At 34.6% G+C, this 24739-nt stretch overlaps 1 protein-coding gene across 5 annotated transcripts in view; it reads left to right on the top strand.

The window, feature by feature from the left end:
- The window catches only part of NIPBL (NIPBL cohesin loading factor), a 194153-nt gene that overhangs the window by 66097 nt on the left and 103317 nt on the right, over window positions 1–24739 (top strand). For 3 of the 5 annotated variants that reach the window (XM_005556732.5, XM_005556734.5, XM_005556733.5), the window contains exons 2-5: window positions 16001–16143; window positions 17827–17992; window positions 21023–21150; window positions 24359–24458. In XM_005556732.5, the coding sequence (XP_005556789.1) occupies window positions 16080–16143; window positions 17827–17992; window positions 21023–21150; window positions 24359–24458 (458 nt within the window). In that variant the 5' untranslated portion in view covers window positions 16001–16079. Of the gene's footprint in view, window positions 1–5318; window positions 5405–16000; window positions 16144–17826; window positions 17993–21022; window positions 21151–24358; window positions 24459–24739 lie in introns of all 5 variants that reach the window. The other 2 variants (XM_015451282.4, XM_073993316.1) reach the window with 1 other exon arrangement.

A 24739-nucleotide genomic window follows, 5' to 3' on the forward strand; every position in this document is an offset into this window, starting at 1 on the left:
TCCAAAAGACCATGTCCAGCCTGGCCCACTGGTTCCAGGAGAAAGGTTGAGAGACTGTAGTTTTAGGCCAGTACGTATTGAAGTATTTAGGGGAATGAACTTTGATGTTGTCACCTCTTAAATGGTTCAAGGGAGACACACCACACACACACACACGCACGCACGCATGCACGCACGCACGCACGCACACCCCTGACCACCACCACCACACCACGAGTGAGGAAGGGAAACAGGAGGAAAGAGTTTGTGATTGTTTAAGCAGATGGAGCAAAATATAAACAATTGGTGAATCTGGTTAAAGATTATGGTAGTTTCTTGACTGTGTAATTTTTTAAGTTTGAAATTATATCAAAAGTAAAAGTTATCTCTTCCACCGAAAAATGTGAAAACATTTAAAACCCAAAGAAAATTGTTCTGCAAAGTTTCTAAATCAACTAATTTGAACATTAAACTTTGTTAAGTGATAAAAAATCTATACTAATGAACTATGTACTGTCCAGAATGCACAGAGTATTACTGTTTTTTAAATTTTTAAATTTTGAAATAATGTAGATCCATAGGAAGTTGGGGAAAAATGTACAAGGAAGTCGTCACCCAGCTTCTCACAATAATAAAATTTTATATAAGTATATTACAGTTTCAAAACCAGGAAACTGACGTTGATACAATCCAGGAACTTGTTCAGATTTAACCAGGTGGATATGTACTGTTGTGTGCGTGTACGGCAGGGGTGTGTGTGTACAGTTGTGTGTACATGTAGTTATGTATAACAGTACCACACTCAACTTACTATTCTATCACTGTAAGCACTACTTTGGGTGCTATCTCTTCATAACTACACCTGCACTCTTGTTTTTTTGTTTTTGTTTTTTCACAGGGTCTTGCTCTGTCACCCAGACTGGAGTGCAGTGGTGCAGTCACAGCTCACTGCACCCTCAACCTCCGTGGCTCAAGTGATCCTTACACCTCAGCCTCCCAAATAGCTGGAACTACAGGTGCATACTACCACACTTGACTAATTTTTGTATTTTTTGTAGAAATGGGCTTTTGCCATATTGCCCAGACTGTTTTTGAACTCTTGGGCTCAAGCTATCCATCTACCTCGGCCTCCCAAAGTTGGTATTCCAGGCTTGAGCCACTGTGCCTGGCCCACTTGGGAGTTTTCAGTCCCTGGCAACCACTAATCTTTTCACCATCTCTATGATGTTATTATTTCAAGAATGTTACAAAAATGGAATCATGTAGTTTGTAGGCTTTTGAGATTGGTATTTTTTCTACTTGGTGTAATTTCCTTTATATCATCCAAGTTGATGTTTTTACCAATAATTTTTTTCCTTTTATTGTTCTAGCATTCCGTAGTATGGATCTACTGTGGTTGGTTTAACCATGTCTGCATTGAAGGACATTTGTTTCCAGCTTTTGGCTATTATGAAATTGTCTTAGTCCATTTTGTGCTGCTCTAACAGAATATCTGAGACTGGGTAGTTTATAAAAACAGAGATTTATTTCTTACAATTCTGGAGTCTGGCAAGTTCAAGGTTGAGGGGCCCACATCTGGGGAGGACCTTCTTGCTGTTTCATCCCATAATGGAAAGTGGAGGAGCAAGAGAGCACAAGACATTAGTGGGGAGAAATAGAAGGGGACAGAACTCTTCTTTTTATCAGGAACTCACTCCTGAGACAACAACATTAATCCATTTATGAAGGCAAAAGAGTCCTTGTGAACTAATCACCTTTTAAAGGTCCCATCTCTCAACACTGTTGTATTGGGGATTAAGTTTCCAACAAATGAACTTTAGGGGACGCAGTCAAGCCATAGCACAAATAAAGCAGCTGTGAACATTCATTTGCAGGTTTTTGCATGAACATAGTTTTCATCTCATAAACACCCAAGAATATACAATTGCCCTTTTACTTAGCATTTAGATTTTTCCTTTAAAGTTTATTCTGAGGCAATTGTTTTCATACTTTATTTGTGAAAAACTATTGTTCTTTCCAAGGCCTTAAAGCTCTGACTAATTCTGTAAACATAGTTATTGTAATTTCAGGTTAATATTTTTAAGGAGTATACATATTTTATTACATGTATTTAAGAGAGAAATGGATTCAAAACTAAGCAACTTTTAAGTGTGCCATGCTTATTAACTAAGATATGTGTGGGAGTAACCAGTAGATTATTTTTTGAAGTAGCATGAGCCAAAATAAATCAAATTGAGAGTGCCTTCAGCTTGTCTGTCAGGTGAGGAATGAACTAATTTGTATGTACCTTTTCTCCCTAGTCTTGTGTCAGTCCATCACTATGTACTAGATAATCTGCTTTCCTTAGCTAGTTTCTGTCCTTCTTCAGAGACTTGAACGTGCTAAGATCCTCATTTCTTCTTCCCCCTTTGCCTATTTAACTCTTACTTATGAGAATTCCCTCATCAGGCATTTCCTCCCTCCCCGAACATAAGTTTAATTAACCTTTTTTTCTTCTCTTGCAACAGTTTTTGTTTTGTTTTGTTTTGTTTTTCATATGAAAAACAGCTAGGACTCTGGAATGTTAAGAGTGGGGATTCTGGAATCAGACTTGGGCAAGTTACTTAATCTTTATGTGCCTCTGTTATTAATTATCTTAAAATGAATATAAAAGTAGTACCTAATTCATAAGATAAGAATTAAATGAATTAAAATATGTAAATCCCTTAGATAACAATGCTAGGCATATATTAAGCACTATGTTAGTGTCATGAAATGTCATTACTGTTAGGGAGTTTATCACAAATATGTAATTATATGTTTCGTAGTGATTATTCAGTGCATCATCCCTACTGGACTCTTACAGTCTGTGAGGGTATGTCTCTTTGGTTTACCACTGTATCCTCAACAACCACTGACGGTCCCTATTGTAGGTGTTAGGTATTAAGTGCATGATAGTGAAAGCATAAAGGTTTACTTTTTAAAAGAAAATCTGGAAATCAGATAATCAAAAAGAAAGAAATTAATCACTTAGTAAGTTTCATCTCCCAGTGATAAGAAAACTTAGATAAAGAGAGGTTAAACTACTCCTTCAAGTTCAGGCAATTCAGTATTCTAATTGAAAGTGTTGTGTTTCCTTTTTAAGTCTAGTTTTGCTTCTGTGTTTATGTGTCATAATTAATTGTGTTAAAACATAATTTTAGAAACCGATCTTTCTGTATCCCTCTTTTCTATACCTCCCAATTTTACTTCAATTTCTTAAACAACAATAAAAGTCCCCTGTAACATAAGATAAAGCTTTTCTTCCTAATTAACTTCTTTAGGTACTTTAAAAATCAATCAGCTATCACATATTCTGGACCCCTATTGAGTTAATATCCCAAGAGTTTCAAAACCCAGAAACAAAACAAACAAACAAAAAACCCACCAAAAATGCTGTTTGGAGAGTTTCAGGTTTAATTAAAGAGTCTGTTCAGTTCTTTTGCTGTTTGAAATCATTACCTGAGAAATTACGCTATAACACATGGTCATTTGATTTCTGTTTCCATTAGCCTTCTACCCTGGGATATATGACTATTACATTTTCTTTTTAATAATCTGTGTTTCATAGTAAGTTTACTTTTGTGGAACTCTGTTATTAAATCAAAAATCTTACTTAAAATTTAAAAATTTATTTTTCTAACGAACAGTTGGTATTACAGAACTAAATTTTTAAAATTTTATGTGCAGAAAGGATCTAGTATTTCATGTTATCAAAACTTGCATGTTGTGATTGGTTCATTGACCATGAGTATATTAATTTAGAAAAAAATACATCCCTAATTTATATCATACTTAATTTGTATACCTGTCATATAATGCAGAGGTCCAATGGAAAGCCTAGAAAGGTTACTGTAGGTAATGAGTTACAAGTCACTTTTCTCCATTGATAGCTTCTTTTTCTGTAAATCGAACTACTTAAAATAGTTTATAAACTTAGATCCTTAGTAAAAAGCTCTTTTTTATTGGTTTAAGTTGACTTTTTAAAAATTTATCTTCGCTGGCCAGGCGCAGTGGCTCATGCCTATAAGCACAGCTCTTTGGGAGGTGGATGAGGGGTGGATCACCTCAGGTCATGAGTTTGAAGCCAGCCTGGCCAACATGGTGAAAGCCCATCTCTACTAAAAATACCAAAATTAGCCGGGTGGGGTGGTGCATGCCTTAATCCCAGCTACTCGGGAGGCTGAGGCACAAGAATCACTTGAACCCGTGAGTCAGAGGTTTCAGTAAGCTGAGATCATGCCACTGCACGCCAGCCTGGGTGATGGAGTGAGACTCTGTCTTAAAAAAAAAAAAAAAGGCCGGATTCAGTGGCTCACGCCTGTAATCCCAGCACTTTGGGAGGCCAAAGCAGGCGGATCACTTGAGGTCAGGAGTTTGAGACCAGTCTGACCAAGATGATGAAGCCCCGTCTTTACTAAAAATAAAAAAATTAGCTGGGCATGGTGGCGGCGCACACCTGTAGCCCAACTACTTGAGGGGCTGAGGCGCAAGAATCACTTGAACCCTGGAGGCAGAGGCTGTAGTGAGCCCAGATCGCACCACTGCACTTCAGCCTGGGTGACAGAGTGAGACTTTGTCTTAAAAAAAAAAAAAAAAAAATTATCCTCCCTAAAAAGCTATTCCAGTATCTTTTTTCACATTCATTAGTTATATTATTTAGTGGTTATATGTAGTTCTTTTGAACTGTTTTCTGAGTTTTTGAAACCAATTGCAGAAATACAGCCCGAGAGAAACATGGTTTAGCAGTAGTAGGACTGAAAAAAAGAAGGTTTTTTTGTTTTGTTTTGTTTGTTGTTTTGTTTTGTTTTTGTTTGTTTTTTTGAGGTGGAGTCTCACTCTGTCACCCAGGCTGGAGTGCAGTGGCGCCATCTCAGCTCACTGCAAGCTCCGCCTCCCGGGTTCATGCCATTCTCCTGCCTCAGCCTCCTGAGTAGCTGGTACTACAGGTGCCCGTCACCACGCCCGGCTAATTTTTTGTATTTTTAGTAGAGACGGGGTTTCACCGTGTTAGCCAGGATGGTCTCTCTCTGACCTCGTGATCCTCCCGCCTCAGCCACCCAAAGTGCTGGGATTACAGACGTGAGCCACTGTGCCTGGCCAAAAAGAAGTTTTAATTATTGCCAACCTCACTGTGAGACTGTAGTATTTTGTACCTAACAAAAAAGTTTCCATAGTAATCCTTAGTAAAAAAAAACAAAACAAAACAAAAAAAAAAAGCAAAACCTTCTATTACAGAAAACTATATAGTTGTTATACTGTACTTTTAAATTTTTGTTGTGTTTTTTATTGTCATATTGTTTTTTCTCACATATTTTCAGTCCACAATTGGTTGAATCCATGGATGTGGAACCTGTGAATACGGAAGGCCAACTGTACAAAAAAGACCCCAGAATTAATAAGTAAGGTTAGTAAGTTTTCAGGATACAGAATTAATATACAATATTCTATTGTATTTCTGCATCCTAGCAATTAACAATTGGAAATCAAAAATTTGTCAATTATAATAACATCAAAAATGTGAACTACTTAGGAATAAATCTGAAAAAGTATGTGAAAGCACCATAGACTGAAAACTAGTAAACATTGCTGAGCGAAATTAAAGAATATCTAAATTAGTGGAGACATATACATCATTTGTAGATCATAATGCTCAATATGGTTATCAGTTCTACCCAAATTGTTACATAGATTAAATGCTATATCTATCATATTCCAAGCAGCTTTGTAGAAATTAACAAGATGATTCTAAAATCCATATGTAACTATAAAAAAAAAAAAAACCCTAGAATCAGAACAGTTTGGGGAGGGGGAATAAATTTGTACTAAAGCAGAGATATTGATTAGATAGTTGGATATGAGTCTAGTATATGGGGAAGAAGTCAGATTTAGAAATACAAATTTGGGAGCCATAAGCACAGAAGCACTGTTTTAAAATCATGCCACTGAATGAGGTCAACAGTAGAGTATGGAGAGGAAGATGAAAGGAACCAGAAGAGGATTCTGGAGTGGCCAGGTTAGTCAGCAGAACTAGGAGAATATGTTGTTCTGGAAAACAAGTAAAGAATTATTCAAGGAGGAGAGAGTGATCAACTTTGTTGATTACTAGGTCACATCATTTGGGGTGAGAGGCTTGCCCACTGAATCTAGCAATTTTAGTGCCATTGCTAACTGTGGCTAGATATTTGGTGGAATGGAGAATAAAAACACATATGATTATGGGTTCCAAGAGAAAGTAGAAGAATTAGGGATGAATATAAACAACTGAGGTAATTTTGCTGTGAAAGGGAACAGAAAAATTAAGCCATTGTTGGAGGGAGATCATAGGGGTCAAGATAAAGGGTGGGGTTTTTTGGGTTTTCTTTTAATTGCGAGTAGGGAGAATTATTTGCATATATATGTTTTATGCTGATTGGGATTATTCAATATGTGGAAAAATGGATGATACAGGAGAGAGGAGAATTGCTGAAATGGTATTTTTGAATGAGTTAGAGCAGGATAGAGATCAGTATGCAGATTATGCATAAGTGCTCCACGATTGTTTGCACCTCTTCCATGTATACCCTTTCTTGATTGCTCTTTCATGTGCTTTATTAATGATCTTACCTATTAATTGGGAGAGTTTCCTAAAGTATCTGAAACATATTCCGTGTTCTCATACTAGATTGTCTTGAAGAATTGAGGATCAAAAATCAAAGTAGCCAGAGTTTCTTGAAAAGATTCTTAAGGCAGCCAAATTCCAAATGGCTAACAGAACCAAAATGGCAAAGACTATTGCATACTTTTATAATTTAATTTTAATATTAATATAGAAGTCTTGTTCACAAGTTTTTCTTATATTTCACATATATCTCAAAAAAGTTTCCATTTCGGTATTTAAACAAAAAAAACCCACACACTTCGGGATCTTTTGCTTTCTAATATTGTTGAATAATCAGAAGAATCTGGCCAATCTTTGATGTGCTAGTAAAAAAAAAAAAAAAAAAAAAAAACTGAATTTTTAATTTTTCCACTTATTTACATTAGTTGAAAGTGTGCCCTCTTGTGGACTATTCAGTAATTTTCACATAAAAGGCTTTTATATTGCAGACTAAATTAATTGTATATCACATATGTTTTGGTCAAAAGTTGAGATCTAGATCTTAATTTTATAGTTCTTTAAAACCTAAACCTCATTTGGAAATAAACAGTCATTGTTTGATTTTGCATTTCTAATACGATTGTATATGAAACAGTCTTATAACAGTTTCAACCTATATAAGGGACTTGGAGACAGGCTATTTTGCAGTGTAAAAGAAGATGAGGAATAAATTTTGTTTTGGTGTGTTGGGGGTGGACTAGGAATCCGAACAATTCATAGATGCGCTTGGAAATTTCCTCTGTAGCCTCTATGTAAAAATAAATTTATAATAATCAAATTCCAGGACACAGGACTATATTTTTCCTGAGGTAGTTTGTAGTTTTGTATAGTTTGGTACAATTAAACTTTGTGTAACTAACTACAGGCCTCTGCAAATCCATTTAACTGTATAACAAACTGGGACTATTTAAAGTTATATGAAGTTTTATTGAAGTCAGTTCATAGAAGTATATAGTTTTACTCATTGTTTTATTTCTCAGCAAACGTGAACATATTTTATAAACTGCTTTTGAGAAACCCTACATCTCAACCTTATTTACTTAGTGGTAACTTTTCTTTCTCTGCATAATAGTACTCAGCAGTGTAAATATATCCTTCTAATACATGTTATAAATATATTATGTGATATAGCTACACTGTTGGGACACACATATACATTATTGGTATCCAGCATGGTGGCTGCAGAGAACTCAGTGTTCCAGAAGCAAAGCAAGTGTCTCAAGAGAGTTTTAGAACTTTGCTTTATTTTACATTTTAAAAATTTATTGGAAGTAATTTGGAACTTTAGAAAAGCAGAAATGTTTTAAAGAAAATGAGAATTTTTACAGTGCAACTTATTGGGAACTTTTTGTTTTTGAACTAGAATTTGAGGAAGATCCTTTCAGAAGTATCTTAAATAGCATGTGAAAAATCTGTTCTTAAATAGCAGGCAGGGAAAAGGAATCTGAAGGTGGCTTGACTGAAGTGAAAGGATTCTGCTGGAGAGGTGCCACTCTCTAGGGACTCACTGACCTATTTAAAATAGTAAGTAGTACCACATAGATTTATTTATTTACTTAACCTGTGTAGCTATTTAGCATTTATATCCCACCTATTTTCTAAAAGGATTTTAGGTGGTTTATAATGTTAAATGTAATATAAACTAGGACAATAAAAATATACTAATTTAAACTTTTTAAAAAATTGTTTAATGTGAGAAGGCTGAGCAAAGGGCAAGGAGAACCTTTTCATTCTTGCCCCCAGAAATCTTGCTCCTCTCTTACTAAAGCTTTCAGTCATCCCTCCAAGTGGTGGCGGGACAATTCTAAGGTCTGACCTTAGTTCTTAGCATAGTATGTTAACAGATCTACCCTTAGTTTCCTGGCCCACCAGGACTCGAGCAAACTTTTCTGTTACCCAACAGGCTGGGCTGCAGCCACACTATAACAAGGTCTGAATCTCAGCCTTGTGAGATGAGTATGCTTTTCCAAATTCTTATTTTCCTCAGGTATTTTCCCCCCTTAACTCCATGGATGGTAGCTGCTTCCTGTATTTGCCATTCCTGTATTTTGTAGAATCCTTTTTATACCATCCAGTTAACCATTTTTTACTACTTAATAATTCTATATATTAAATTTTTCCTGCTCAAAAACAGTGTGTGTGTATATATACACACATATATCTGTGTGTGTATATATATGTACTTAGTTTTAAGCCTTTCTCCCACCACCAAAAAAGTTAACATTAGCAAAGAAGGTATTAATTAGTTAAATATTCCACGTATATGAAATTTCAGTTTATTCAAAATAGTGTTATAATCACACAAGGTGACAGTATAGTATAAAGAATGCTGAACTGGAGATCAAACACTTATATTCTAGTCTTGGCTAGTGAATTACCAGCTCAGAGACCTTGAACAGACACTTATCTTCTCTGAAGAACTTTTACTGTTTGCTGTAGGTTTATCTTTTTTCCATAGCAGTGTAGATGTTTCTCAGTTTTATGTCCTTTAGACAAACATAAGAATATAAGATTTGGTTAGCAACACCTGAATTCAAATCCTATTTCTGCTGCGTGCTGCCTGTTTAGCTATAGACAGAGTTTTTAGGCCCTGAAACTTAATTTTTGCATCTGTGAAATAGTAATAATCTTTATAGTCCTTTGATATTGGAATGATTAAGAAAAGGGATGTATAAATATCTGACACATAACAAGTGCCAAAAAAATTTCCCCCACAGCGTTACTTTATTTCTTGCCTATCTGATCTATTATAATGTAACTTATCAACCCTCAGTAAATCACTTCCATAACTATAGCTATAGTTCAGACCACTTTTGTCACATTGTGAATTTCCAACTTCCTGCTTTAGACATCTCCAACTAGATATTACACTGGCATTTTAATCTGAACAAGTCCAAAATCACACCATGGTTACATGTAAGTACTGCAGTATTCTAACAGAACTTTCTGCTTCCATCCTCTGTCTCTGTCTCTTCCTCCCCCACCCTATCTTCCTTATCACTATTAAATTAGTCTTAACTGAAAGCTTAAGGATGTGGAAAAAGATATCAACATTATATAAGAAACTCCCTTGCAGGCTCCAATTGACCTTTCTGGCCATATGCTCTAAAGTGTTTATGAATATACCTTGCATGTTATATTAGTCTTTAGCACCTAGCTCAGTGTACTTCATAGAAGATGCTTAACATAGGTAATTATTTAAATACTCAGAGAAATCTATGTACATGTAGCAGCAACAGGAGACTTACTAATTCTTTTATTTTATCATAGTTTATATTACTGTTTTCCTGAATCATAAAGTAATATTCTAATCATAATAAAAGTCCAAGGATACAGATAAAAATACCACCAAAATAACAATTCCCCAACATCTCAGAATATACCCGACCCCTAATCATTGTTAAAGGTTTAATAATATTCTTTTTTTTCATGCATAGACCATCATTTTTATGAAAATGTTTTAAGGAAAAGTATTTAGCTTGGTTGGTGAGCTTATGATGTGCACATTGACATTTTTGATTAGCAATATATCTTTAATATCTTTTCTTGAATTTTAAGAATCTTTGTCATTCTTTTTTATTTTAGTGCCAATTTGTGGAGAGATTAAAATACAGAATCATCACTGTAAAGTTGGTTCAGGCTTTAATTCAATGATTCTTTCTCTTTTCTGCCTCTGAAATATGTATTCCCTTTACCACATTCTTGTGGCCAAACTCAAATTTTAAAGGGCAGAGGATGTTTCCGTCTTGTTAACCATTGTACTTTGCTTACCTAGCATAGTGTCTGACACAGTAACATAAGAGATAAACATTAATTGGATGCGTCATGAAGGACTAAATATTTTAGAAATAGTATGTTGTGTTGGGGTGCCGCTTATAACTCAGGGGGTACTTACAGGGTTGAATGAAACTGTTATATAACCTGATATGGCATTTTAAACTGTTAACTATTAAGCATAGTAAAAGGAAAATACTTTAGTTATGTAAAGACAAGATGAAGCAGATTTTTCTGGAAAACAACACAAAGTAGAGTTTAAAGCAATTTCAATTATTAAATTACTAAGACAGATTGAATAGTTGTTATGGGAAAAGTTACCAAAATCATATCTTAACATCCATCATGTATTTAGCTCATTATTAGTGTATTCAAAGATGGAGGAAATAAGGGGTTTGTGCTTGGTAAGATTTATTTGTTAAAATGTCATTGTGCAAATTTTGAGAAGAAAGGTTATGAACTTAGCATAAAAAATATCATGGTGTTTACTTACTCATTGTAATCTTGTATCCAAAACTGATTTTCCTCAAAGTGAATTTTGCTTTCTGCTCAATAGTTCAGATCAAGAAGAAAGTTAAGAGTAATTGCAGTGCCATAGAAGTGTGAATCACATACTAAATGTGGTTATAAAGTAAGGAGCCTAACTCCATAAAGCCAGAGTCACCATACTTCACTGTCACATGGTACAGTATACTGACTAACAGTCTTTTAAACTGGATGTTTCAGTCAACCTGTAAAATAATATTTAAAAAAGAATGAGACAGATCTGCATAAATGAAAGATTTCCAAGATAATATACATGGCAAAAGCAAGATGCAGAAGAATATATAATAAATAACAGCTTACATTTAACGAACATTTACTACATGCCCAGCACAATTCTAAGAACTTTACACATATTATTTCATCCTCACAGCAAAATTTAATAATAATTACCTACCTCTTAGAGATGAGGAAACTGAGGTGCAGAAATTAAATACATTGTCCAAGGTTTTGTAGTAAGTGGGGAAGCTTGGATTCAAACACACAGCCTAATTAATCTCTTTCTTTCTTGGCTATATATTTTGAGTATATTGATTGTGTATGCATAGTAATCTCTCATGGATGTACCATCATTTGTTATACTAATAATATTGTTATACATTTTAGTTGTTAGTTTAAGTGTCCATGTACCAGATAGCCTGGGTTTGACTCCAGTTGTATGACCTTAGGCAAATTATTTATCTTCTCTGTACATCACATTCTTCATCAAATAGAACTGTAATATTAGCACCTCAGGTTCATATGAGGATTAAATGAAAGTATATTAAAGTGTTTATAACCATTTTTATTACATAGTAAGTGTTTTTTTTTTTTTTTTTTTTTTTTTTTTTGAGACGGAGTCTCGCTCTGTTACCCGGGCTGGAGTGTAGTGGCCGGATCTCAGCTCACTGCAAACTCCACCTCCCGGGTTTACGCCATTCTCCTGCCTCAGCCTCCCGAGTAGCTGGGACTACAGGCGCCCGCCAACTAAATGTAGTAAAAATGTTGTGGGAGTATCTACATGTGTATGTTTTTCAGCATGTATATGATTATTTCTTTAGGATATATTTCTAAAAGTGAAATTGTTGAGAAAAAATTTGCATGTTTTTAAGGCTTTGTTTATAGGGTGCAAAGTGGCCCTCCAGAAAATTTATCTACCATCAGATAATAAGAATGCCTTCTATTCCAAATCTGTCCCAATTTTAATATTATTATAATCCCTACTGATACTGTTTTATTTGCATTTCTTTTGTTTGCTTGAGGAAGTTGTAAATTTGGTAGTGAAATTAAATGAACTGGAGTCTTTAAAAATCTTAGCAAATGCTTAAAAGTTCCCTTCAGACTCATTAGAATGGGCTAAATTGATAATTTACTATAGTATCTTACTCTAATTAAGCATTCTTTTAATTAAACCTCAAGCCATTCTTAAATTTAGTTTATAAATGATTTCTCACTCAATGTATTTTGTTTGATTTAGTTCTTAGTATTACAACAGTTAGATTTTTTTCTGCTTTCTGTCTCCAGTATTTATTTCTCCTACCTTATGATTTAAGTAATTGTAGGTGAGCAGGCCCAAGACTATGACTTGTAATACTGTGGTGAAATATATACTGGAATGCCAAATAATTATTTATAATAGATCTTTCAGAAGTAGGAATTATTTGTATTGAAAAGATGCCTTTCACTCTATTTGATTCGAAAAGACTCCTGTTCTTCCTCTGTTCTCCCAAATCTATTTAGTAATGCTGTTAACTTTCTGGATCACTTACTATGTGCCAGGTGGTATGTCAGATGATACATGTGCATTATTTTATTTTATTCTCATCACCACTTATGAGGTGAGCTACTTTCCTCACTCTTCCATTTTTTCACATCAGCAGCTCTCAGATGGCTTTGCCTGGTGACCCACAATTTAAAAGACATTTTACCTGGACTCACAAAGCACTGTGCAGTATACCCTTATATTTCTATTCCCTCCATTCCTTTCAGTGTTCAACCCACTAAATTTATTTTATAATCTACTAATCGGTAACCAGTCACAGATTGTAAAGCACTACCTTAAGTGACAGTTTTAAAGCCCTCATTAAAATCTTCTTTACAGTTTGGTTGCCATTTCATTCTGGACACATGTCAGCTTCAGTTTTACAAAAAACAGTATACTTTCACAGAGCTAAGCAGTCCAAAACATTATTCAATCCAGAGCCAAAAATGTCATAGCTAGTTAGTTAGGGTGTGTTTGTTCATGTTTAGAATCCTAGGAACACTATTTCTTGATGGACCCTGGTCACCTTCCAACATAAAGTAGCAATATTTACACAGATTACTTACATTTATTAAAAGCTGTGACTTTAGCTAAAATTGTGACCTCATTTCTACCAAATTCCTCTGCTGTTCTTCAAAATCTTGGATTCCAGTGGTATTAGCTATAGTTCAGCAGTGAAGATCAAATGTTTTTGTCAGTAATCATCTATCAGCATGTAATTAAAGCACTTTAAACCAAGTAAGTATTGTTGCTCTCCCGCCCTTTCCCCTTTACTCCCAGTATTTAGTTAACATCAGTATTCAGTGCTTTTTTATATCACTGTGAAAAGCACAATCTTGTGGTTAGGCTTATTAATCTTCTAGTTCATATATGGGTAACTAAATACATAGTCATTTTTAGGCTAAAAATCCTAGCCTGGGGTTGGATCTGCTCTATTTGTTACTCACCTGGGGCTTCAGAAAACAGTCAGGTAGCCCACAGTAGAATCCTCTAGCATATTACTCTTTTTAGGTTCCTAGCCTCTGAGTTAAATAATTAAATACAGTCATTTGTTACTTAATCTGCTTGAATATGGCAGTGTACATGTACAACAGTGAGTTGTATATGAATAACGATATTTTTGTGATCTGTAAGTCATTTTCATTCAATGATTTATTTCCATTAATTACTAAGCATAAGTTGGAACTTCCTTATTAGCATAAATTTATGAAAAATTCATTGTGTTTTGGTGACTTTTATCAGGAAATTTTAAATTCCAGCCAACTTTTTAAAGTGCTTCATGTGACTGCTAACTATGCAATGTTGCATTAAATTTCTTTAGTAATTGTTAAAGAATCAAATTAATAATTTCAAAGAGTAGAGTCCACAGTGTAGCAAATGGACAAATATAGAATAGCTAGTAGTGATTATAGCTTTCCTATATTATTTCCTGTGCCTTTTCCTTTCAGTGGGCTTCTACTAGAAATTTTGTCAGTCATTCAACAAAGGAAAGTAACGTTTTTTTCCCTTACCTGGCAATTGGTAAAGAATGTACATATAAAGGTCTTTAAATGTAAAGAAAAAAGAGGAAGTGATTACCACAAGGACAAGATAGTTAATACCCCTAGAAGGAACCAGAATGCTAGCCTTTTGGATGGTGGTTCTATGGATGCTTACTTTATAACTCTTGTTAAGTTCTCTGTGTGTGTGTGTGTGTGTGTGTGTGTGTGTGTGTGTGTGTGTACCTGTTTAATGTGCCTTTGTTCAATAGATCTTATATTTATTGTACCTGTTTAATGTACCTTTGATCAATAGGTCTGATATTTATAATAATCATGTTTGGGGCAAAGGAAATTCTTAATTTTAACTACCTGTATAATTATACATTAAAAAAATTCTTATTTGCAATGTTGCATTCAGACATATAAGTAAGGGAAATTACTAGTATTATGTCATTTGAATGTTTGACGTTTACAACACAAAAACTTAAGAGGTTCTCTTAAAAGTAACTGACTAGCAAATACAGCCTTTAAAAGATAAATATTTAAGCTTTTTAAACTGGAAGCTACAATTCAGTTTTCAATCTTAGCTCTATGGCTTAGTTTGGTGTAGAGTTCCATTTGCTGATTAATTTATAAAGTAAAAGTAACTTAATGAAAGTGTACCTTCCATTAATGTATACATTGGTAAAATATTATCTGCTTACAAAAAAGGGTTTACCAAGCACTGTTAAAGGAAAGATAAATGTTTTACAAGCCATATGTTGAAAATAAGAAGAGAAAAATGTGAAAATGTGGGGGCTTTGAACAGAATAACAAAGTGTTCAGTTTTACAGAATGTCTTCATATATTTTTCTGTGTGTATATATAGAGAGAATTCCATCATGGTAAATACTAAACATTAAAGTCAGTTAAGTAATTTGTATGGGGAACATTAAAAATGTTAACACGTCTTTGCCTTTCTGTGGTTGCACATTGGTTATGTGACTTATAAGAAACATGTAGTGATAGTTGGAAAGACAAGCTAAGTACATGAACAGTAAGTAACCATGCAAGATTGAAACAAGACAAGTTTCAAAAGATGTCACAAAGGAATATATAATTATTTACCAAAATAATATTGGGCAATAAATGTCATAAGTTCAGAGTAGGTTAAGATACTCATTTGGGTGAATTTGAGGTTTCATGAAATAGTGGGAACATGCTTTGGATCTTGAAGAATTATAGGATTTGGACCAAAGTAGGAATGGGCTTCCTAGGTAGGAAGAATGTCTTAAGGAAGTGTATAAAGATGGGAATACACAAGGGAGATTTGGGAGAATCTGATTAGATCAGGTTGGTTGGGGAGGGTGGTTTATGTAGGATAGTGATAAAAGACACAGCTAGAAAGGCAAGTTGAAGCTAGATTATGAAGTTAAATGTTTAATGTGCTTATATTGTGGAAATGAATTACAGTGCTTGTCGAGGTTGATCAAGTATTCCTATCTAGCCATCCAGCCTAGCAGTTAAGAAACAAACTCTGGAACCATATTGCTTTGGTTCTAATTCTTGCTCCACTAGTTACTTTAAACTCACAGTAAATTAATTTCCTCTTAGTAAAATGCAAAAAACAATAGTAGCTGTTGTACTGGGTTGTTGTGAGGACTGAGTTAATGTGTGCAAAGCACTTTGCAATTGCTTAACATATAGTAAGTGGTATATAAAAATGATTATTATATAGGTTGAACAAACAAAAGCAGAAATTTTTTTTATAGTGACTAAGCATTTTCCTGGTAGTAATATATCTGACATATTTCTACAAATAATTGTCTGTTTTGTGTGTTGCAGTGTTTGGGAAATGGGAAGTAATGACAGCTGGCACCTGAACTGAGTACTTTTATAGGCAACACCATTCCAGAAATTCAGGATGAATGGGGATATGCCCCATGTCCCCATTACTACTCTTGCGGGGATTGCTAGTCTCACAGACCGTAAGTTTGGTTAATTTATCTAACTTAAGTTCTACTGTGTGTTAATAATTTTTACAGTGACTGTTCTAAAAATTATTATAGGTTCTTTAAAACACATTTACAGAAAAAGCAACTGAAACTGCCCTTTAAAGAAAAAACAATTGACAGCCTAATTTATCTAACTTCTTAGTGATGTTTAATTTGGTTGTCATGTTCAGTAATCTGTTGGAGTTTGTTGGGGATATCAGCAGCCTGTTTTACTCTAAGGACTTAAGAATTTTAAAGAACATTGCCAGTCTTTTGAGATTTATTTAATGTAACTCAATTTTTCAGAGATTTATTCTTTCGTTAGGCATTTGTAACTATAATTCTTAGTCCTTGAGTAAAAAGCTCCCTACAATTTTAGTTACTGTGTCGTCCTACCTGAATAAATAAAAGGAAAAAGATATGAGAGGGAAGGGTAGAAAGTGAGAGAATGGCATACTTTTCTTTGTATAGCATTGTGCAAGATTTGGAACTTCATAATAAGGGAGCTAGGAGAAAGTATCTTCAAGAAATGTTTTTGTCCATGTTCAGTATCCTCCAAATACAATTTTTCTGGCTTTTGTTTTGTTTTGTGAATTTCCAGTTGGTTTTAGTGGGGTAAAATAGATAACAGCCTATATAGCTTTGAGCGTAGGAAACTAGCATAACTAGTTTATGAGGTCTAAATTAACAGGGAAGTGCTGTAGGTGATTGGGTTAGCATTAGGTAAGAAAACTTTTTGAAACTGGTATTATCACTTTGTTGTAGGTAAGGCATAAATACTTCAGGAGTACAAAATCAGATATACTATAAGGAATTTCTTTTTGGTTTTTCTCCCCATGATCTTTGCTATACCTCAATATTTTGTCTTTGCAAGAAGCCCTGTTTATTAGGTAATAATTTATTTTCTGTGTTTTTATTAATGAAAATCCTGTTCGTACCTATTGGGGCTGAGCACCATAATAATTATACTGTATAGGTGATTAGAAATTAAGCCAGAAACAGACACCTGACATTTTAGTTAGCTTTCTTAACTTTTAGATAAATGAACAAATTTCTGTTAGGTGAACAGAGATTAAACAGCTGAGTTTAAGCTACTATAAAACATTTATGTTCTTTTGTTTGCTATTAGAGAATAAAGAGGAGATAATTAGGAATTTGGAATTTAGAAGAATATTTTAATATTCTTACAGAATTCTATGCTATGAATGCTTTCTTGCTAAAGTGAAGTATTTATTTGTATATTCTTAAGCTTTTAAAAAATGTTACTTGTGTTTTATGAAGAGTCAGATACTGTTATTTGATTTATTTGTATGAGCGTACTAGTGATTCTGATAAATCTTATAAAAAAGAACAAATGAAATTAATGAATTGCTACATTGGAAGTTAGTTTGTAACCATGCCCTTTTCGCTAGTCATTTGTTTAAGAAATGAAAAGCAAGGATGAATATAAGGGAGCTGAATTTTATTCCTAGAGACTAGTATAATCTATTATGGTCCAAGTGATGTTTTGGGAGTTTTGTAGGGTTGATTGAGGTGTGTTAGGAAGAGGAGGAATGCTTTTTAATAATTTGTCACATTGATATTTATAACTTACGTTTAATCCCAAAATACAGATAAACACTAAAGAGACTTCTTACAGTCACTCAATTTCTAATAATCTGATTTTATTCCAAATAGTCCTGAACCAGCTGCCTCTTCCATCTCCTTTACCTGCTACAACTACAAAGAGCCTTCTCTTTAATGCACGAATAGCAGAAGAGGTGAACTGCCTTTTGGCTTGTAGGGATGACAATTTGGTTTCACAGCTTGTCCATAGCCTCAACCAGGTATCAACAGATCACATGTAAGTATGATCAATTTTATATCTAATATAAGTAAAAAGTTTTGGCCCAAGAGAATCCATATTCCTGGTTTTATTTCAAAAATTTTTAGATGCATAGTTTATTTTTAAAATATATCAGTATCCAAGGGAGAATATAGTCTTATTGCGATAATAGATGAATGAGATTTAAATAGGCAATTTTTAGATAACTCTGACCCATGTAGCTCTATGGATATTTTTTCAGCTCTTTTGAACTTATCTTGGGGGATCAATCGTCTTTGCAGAGATCTGGTCATGAAACTATATCCCTGGCTGGGCGCGGTGGCTCACGCCTGTAATCCCAGCACTTTGGGAGGCCGAGGCAGGCGGATCACAAGGTCAGGAGAGCAACACCATCCTGGCTAACACAGTGAAACCCCGTCTCTACTAAAATACCAAAAAAAAAAAAAAAAATTAGCTGGGCGTGGTGACGGCCGTCTGTAGTCCCAGCTACTCAGGAGACTGAGGCAGGAGTATGGCGGGAACCAGAGCGGCGGAGCTTGCAGTGAGCCGAGATCGAGCCACTGCACTCTAACCTGAGCGAAAGAGCGAGACCCTGTCTCAAAAAAAAAAAAAAAAAGAAACTATATCCCTTTTTCCTGATATTGCTGGAGTAGTTAAAATTCACAGACTCTAATAGACTATGCTACTAGCTCTTTTTGGAGTAGGCTTACATGCTTTTCAGGAGAAGTATATAAGAATTCAAGGGCTAACTCCATGAAAGGCTGTTATAGAGTTTGGGACTAAGTTTTCCTAGAATTTACTCTACCATCTAATTATAGGTATGTATTTTCACACAGTAAACTTTTTAAAATAAAATTGATTTAAATTATATAGCATATTTACAATTTTTTGCACAGGTATACCTTTTAAAATTTATTTTTCGGCCAGGGGCGGTGGCTCACACTTTTAATCCCAGCACTTTGGGAGGCCCAGGCAGGCAGATCACAAGATCAAGAGATTGAGACCATCCTGGCCAACATGGTGAAACCCTGTCTCTACTAAAAATACAAAAATTAGCTGGGCATTGTGGCGCATGCCTTAGTTCCAGCTACTCGGGAGGCTGAGGCAGGAGAATCACTTGAACCCGGGAGGAAGAGGTTGCAGTGAGCCAAGATCACGCCACTGCACTGGGGAAAAAAAAAATATTTTTTTCGCTACAAAACCAAATCATATTTATAACAACAACACAAAAATGTGTAAAAAGTAAAATTTCTCATTCTTATCCCTTCATATCCCACCACACAATGTTACTCATGTAACCTCACATTCTTTTTTTTTTTTTTTTTAATTTAAAGATTCATCATGTAGGGGAATGAGGATAAACACATTATAATGGACAGGTGTCTGCATTAGATGCAGTACATACTTTGGGGACATTTTTAAAGCTGATGACGCTAAGGTGAGATGCTTACTAAATGGATTTTCTAATAGAGAAGCTGAGAAATGATTGGTTAAAATCAGAAAGAAGTATACTACTACTAATATTTTGTCACTCCCAAAATTCAGCAATATTTAAATCACCTTTTTTTTTTTTTTTTTTTTTTGAGACAGAGTCTTGCTCTGTCCCCCAGGCTGGAATGCAATGGTACGGTCTTGGCTCACTCAACCTCCACCTCCTGGGTTCACGCCATTCTCCTGCCTCAGCCTCCTGAGTAGCTGGGATTACAGGCCCCCGGCACCACGCTTGGCTAATTTTTGTATTTTAAGTAGAGACAGGTTTTCACCATACTGGCCCAGCTGGTCTCAAATTCCTGACTTCAGGTGATCCACCCACTTCAGCCTCCCAAAGTGCTAGGATTACAGGCGTGAGCCACCACGCCCAGCCTCTAAATCACTTCTTATGCTTGTACATACTTATTCAGTAGTTTTCACCAAATATTTAAAGATGTAAAGGAAATAGCACACATAAAATAAGGACTTATTTTATGGAGAGCTCCCTTAAGATTGCCCTAGAAATGTAGTGAGTCTTATCATTGGACAACATCTTTATAGGTCTTCATGGTTAGATCCAATGAGTAGAACATTGACATGTATAATGTAAAATTAAAACACTGCCTATGCTTAGTTTTATCATCATCTCCATGGTTGTGAATTTAATTTGCTACTTACATTAAAGTTTATTGAAAATTGCTGCTGTGAAGGTATTGAAATTTGCTGTTTGGTTTCTGCTTTCCCCCCACCATGACATTATTTGAGAAAACAATATAAGATGGAAAAATTACATAACCTCTGGCTCTTGTCTTAATCAGTGTGGCAACAATATCTTATTTGTAAGACATTCCCAGAAAGTCAGAGTCACTCATATTCAGATGTAAGAAAATATATTCCAATAACAAATATCAACTTTTTGTATAACTGTCACTTCGCTACCCTTCCATTATTTTGAGTAGTTTAGAATAGAATATATTTCTTTTCTATTCTAAAACTACTTGGAAATTATTAAACTCTTAGTTCAATAACATAGTGTTTTGGGCTTTTTTCCCCGACTGTGTAAAGTAAAATGAAGAAAAAAGAGTGTCCTTAGAAGAATCCCTCTCTGTTATTTTTGATAATTATATTTCTCCCAGGGATAGCATATTTGAAAATTCATAACTGTTGGGCCGGTTGTGGTGGCTCATGCCTGTAATCCCAGCACTGAGGGAGACTGAGGTGGGCAGATCACCCGAGGTCAGGAGTTAAAGACCAGCCTGGCCAACATGGTGAAACCCCATCTCTACTAAAAATACAAAAATACAAAAATTAGTTGGACGTGGTGGCAGGCACCTGTAATCCCAGCTACTCAGGAGGCTGAGGCAAGAGAATCACTTGAACCTGGGAGGTGGAGGTTGCAGTGAGCCGAGATTGCACCATTGCACTCCAGCCTGGGGGACAAGAGCAATACTTCGTCTCAAAAAAAAAAAGAGAAAATTCATATCGTTGGCCATACCAGTGTGATTTACTTTTATACGATAAGTCTTCTTAAGAATCAGTCACCATTTTAATTTTTGATATTTATTTTCTCAATGCCAGAGAGTTGAAAGATAACCTTGGCAGTGATGACCCAGAAGGTGACATACCAGTCTTGTTGCAGGCCGTCCTGGCAAGGAGTCCTAATGTTTTCAGGGAGAAAAGCATGCAGAACAGATATGTACAAAGTGGTGAGTTTCTTAATAACTGAATTCCCATATCAGAACTTGTTTTATACATATTTAAATCCAGGTGTCTTCTTTAACAAGCTGGCCTATCAGGAATGCCATGTTTATGCCTTCAGTCAAGCCAAGAACAAGAAGGAAACTAAATTGATAAGATTCTTGTAGTTTAATATGTAACTAAATTCCTTGAGAATTAGATAAAGTTTTAAGTGTATTTTGTTACATATTTTGGAATATATCAGTTTACTCAGCTTAAAAATTTTTTTTTGTTTTGGAAAATCAGAATTAATTTGAAATAAGTCTTTCATTAATCAAATATTTGCAAAGCTTTTGAACATGTACATTGTAGCAGGTATATAGAGTTTTAATACTGATTGTGATTCTGTATTCATGGTTTTCTAGTAATTGATTTAATACTCCTGTTGCCTTAGCAACAGAAAAATTGGTTAAGTATTTTTAAAGACAAATTGATTCATAGTATTATAAAATAATAAAAATATTACATCCAACACAGACATAATTTTTATGTAGTCACGGAGTACCTTTAGGTTAAGAGCATTGTTCTGTTCAAGTTTACCGAATTTGACAAGCCCAAGTGCCTGTTTGGCTCTCAAGATTAAAATAGTCAGGGAGGGAATAGCTTAGACAACTTCAGAAAGTTCAACTTTGTTAATTAAATAACTGTATTTGCTGGGCATGGTGACTCACACCTGTAATCCCAGCACTTTGGGAAGCTGAGGCAGGTGGATTGCCTCAGGCCAGGAGTTCAAGACCAGCCTGTCTCTACAAAAAAATACAACAATTAGCTAGCTGTTATGGCGTGCACCTGTAGTCCCAGCTACTTGGGAGGCTGAAGTGGGAGGATCGCTTGAACTCAGGAGGTCAAGGCTGCAGTGAGCTGAGATTGCACCACTGCACTCCAGCCTGAGCAACAGAGCAAGATCCTGTCTTCAAAAAAAAGAAAAAAAATAAAATAATTTTGCCCAATTCATTCTGGTTTACTTTGTTGGCAGCACTTCCATGATGCTTCCTATTCCGTTTCCTTTAAATAATGTTACTTTGCTGATTCTGTGTATTTGTGTTGTTTGAATGGTATTTTGAAAGCAATTGCATAGTTACTGTCGATTCCTCAAAATGCATAATGGGGATGCTTCTGACTGACTTGCCTTTTAGCAAGTTGAAGGTAGGTATGCAGGACAGTGCTCTGTCTTCACCAGAACTAATAAGTTAGATTGCAGTAGTAGGAGACAGATATAAATAATGGAGGAAGCTAGAGTTATGAATACTTTCTGGAAAAATGTTGGAATTGAAAGAAATTATGGAAAGAGTTGATTGGAAGAAAGACTAATAGAGTGGGAGTATTAGTTACATGAGAATGTGAGTAAATCTAGTATTGGATAAATGGATCTAAGGTTACTAATACTACATTTTTGCAGCTTACATTTTTGAGTATTTGGGTAGTAAATCACTCTAATAAAAACTTTGAGTATTCACCTCTCAGTCACATATTTTGTGTTTTATACTACATACACTTGTTTTTTAGTCCAAAACATTGATTTCTATATACCCTACATTGTAAAAGCATAAACTAGCATTTAAAATTAACGATTAGTTGCATTTTTTTTTTTTTTAATTAAAGCATTTTCCTGGTGATAAATGGCTTTGAAATTTTAAAAGCTGGCTGGGCGTGGTGGCTCACACCTGTAATCCCGGCACTTGGGAGGCCAAGGTAGGAGGATTGCTTGAGCCCAGGAGTTCGAGACCAACCTGGGCAACACAGAGAGATCCTGTCTCATTAAAAAATAAAAAATAGAAATAAAATAGAAATTTAAAAAGTTGATTTGGGGGTTGGTAAGTTTAAATATGAGTCATGCATGTGGAGAAAATTTAATAAAATGCAAATCACTTTAATCATAGTTCTTTGGAACTTAGAGCTAATTGAAAAGGACTGTAAGAATTTCATTTATCCCTTTTATTTAGAAAGCCATTGCTTTCAAACTAGTAATTCCAGTTTGTCCCAGTGATGACTGTTAATTCATGGGGGAAAAGCTTTTTAACTCCTGTCTCATTGAGTATTCATCTCCCTCCAAAAGAAAAAGAAAAAGAAAAAAAACCTCCAGCAACAATAATTATAGTAATTAAGCTATTAAGCTATGGAGCAAAACAATTTTTTGCTGAGTTTGAGTTGGAAAAGAAAAGTCAGAAGTTGAAATTTAGACTACATACTTAAGAAAACACCCTTCAATGGTAGACTGAGAGGTGATTTTGAAACCTAATTTCTTTCAGCTACAATCCCTTTTGTAGTACTCTTAGCAAATGAACTTCTGTATGAATGTTTCTAGTGAAAGGCACTTTTTGTAACAACAGCAGGAAATGAAATTTGGAAATATAATTTGATGTTTGCAGCTTCCAAAAAAGAGTTTGGCTATAGAAATCATAAGAAAATTCAGGGTGTTATTTATAGATTTTTATCTGATTCTGAAATATCTAAATAAGTGAATTTTTCTGTGTCTCCTGTATAATGAAATGCCATTTGCATAATATTTGAGAAATAATGTCTGGCTTGAAAATAAATGTAAGAACCAGAATGCTGTTCTCAAGTTTTTATTTTTTAATCAAATATTCTGTTAATCCCTACTATGTGACAAGGAGTTATTGTGAAAGAAGGAATAGGTACATTCTGTTTTGCTTCAAAAGACATTCAGATGGAAATTGCAGGAATTCAAACTTTTGACCCATAAGTAAAGTACTTTTCAAAACCTGTGTCTGAACCATAATACAAATAGCTTTTTGAAATTAAGTTCCCAAGCATGAAAGGTGTATATGATAAAATTTTCATGTAATAAAAACTACTCTGAGTCCTGTTGTAGAAGGAAGTGTATTGTGTTAGGTGCGAGGTTAGATAAGACAACTTTTTAAAAAATCTTTTGAATTCTAAGACTAAATAATAGAATATTGAGTAAGCAAGTAAAATTTTTAAAAATATTATAATCTCTGTTTCTAGTCCTGAATTAGTTTTATGGAAAATGGTGCTGTAATAAAATTGTTCTTGAAATTTACAGTTTTACAGTGTCTATATTTTGCTCTTTGAAATGAAAACATTGATCAAAAAAAATCTCTGGCATGTTTGTGAAAGAATAACTGATTTCAGTTATTTAAAGGACACTTTACTGCTAGAAGAAAATAACATTCTATATTTTTGTGTTTTGCATAGGAATGATGATGTCTCAGTATAAACTTTCTCAGAATTCCATGCACAGTAGTCCTGCATCTTCCAATTATCAACAAACCACTATCTCACATAGCCCCTCCAGGTAATATGTGTATATATCATTTATTAAATGTCTTCTGTGGTGAATATGCTGGTGAATATATGGTTCATACATTTAGGTAATGGTGGATTATTTAGAGTTTAAATAGTTGAAATACTTAAATAGTAATTCACTTGTGCATTTGCCTTAAAATGTTGTATATGGAAATAGTCTAATATGCTAATTGAAGTAGCTACCATCTTAGTAATGTAATTTCATACAGACAAAAGAATGTTAAAATAACTAATGTGTTTGAGGTAAGATTTAGGGAACATGGCTTTAAG

The sequence above is a fragment of the Macaca fascicularis genome, chromosome 6 (genome assembly GCF_037993035.2).
Source record: "Macaca fascicularis isolate 582-1 chromosome 6, T2T-MFA8v1.1".
NCBI lineage: Eukaryota > Metazoa > Chordata > Mammalia > Primates > Cercopithecidae > Macaca > Macaca fascicularis.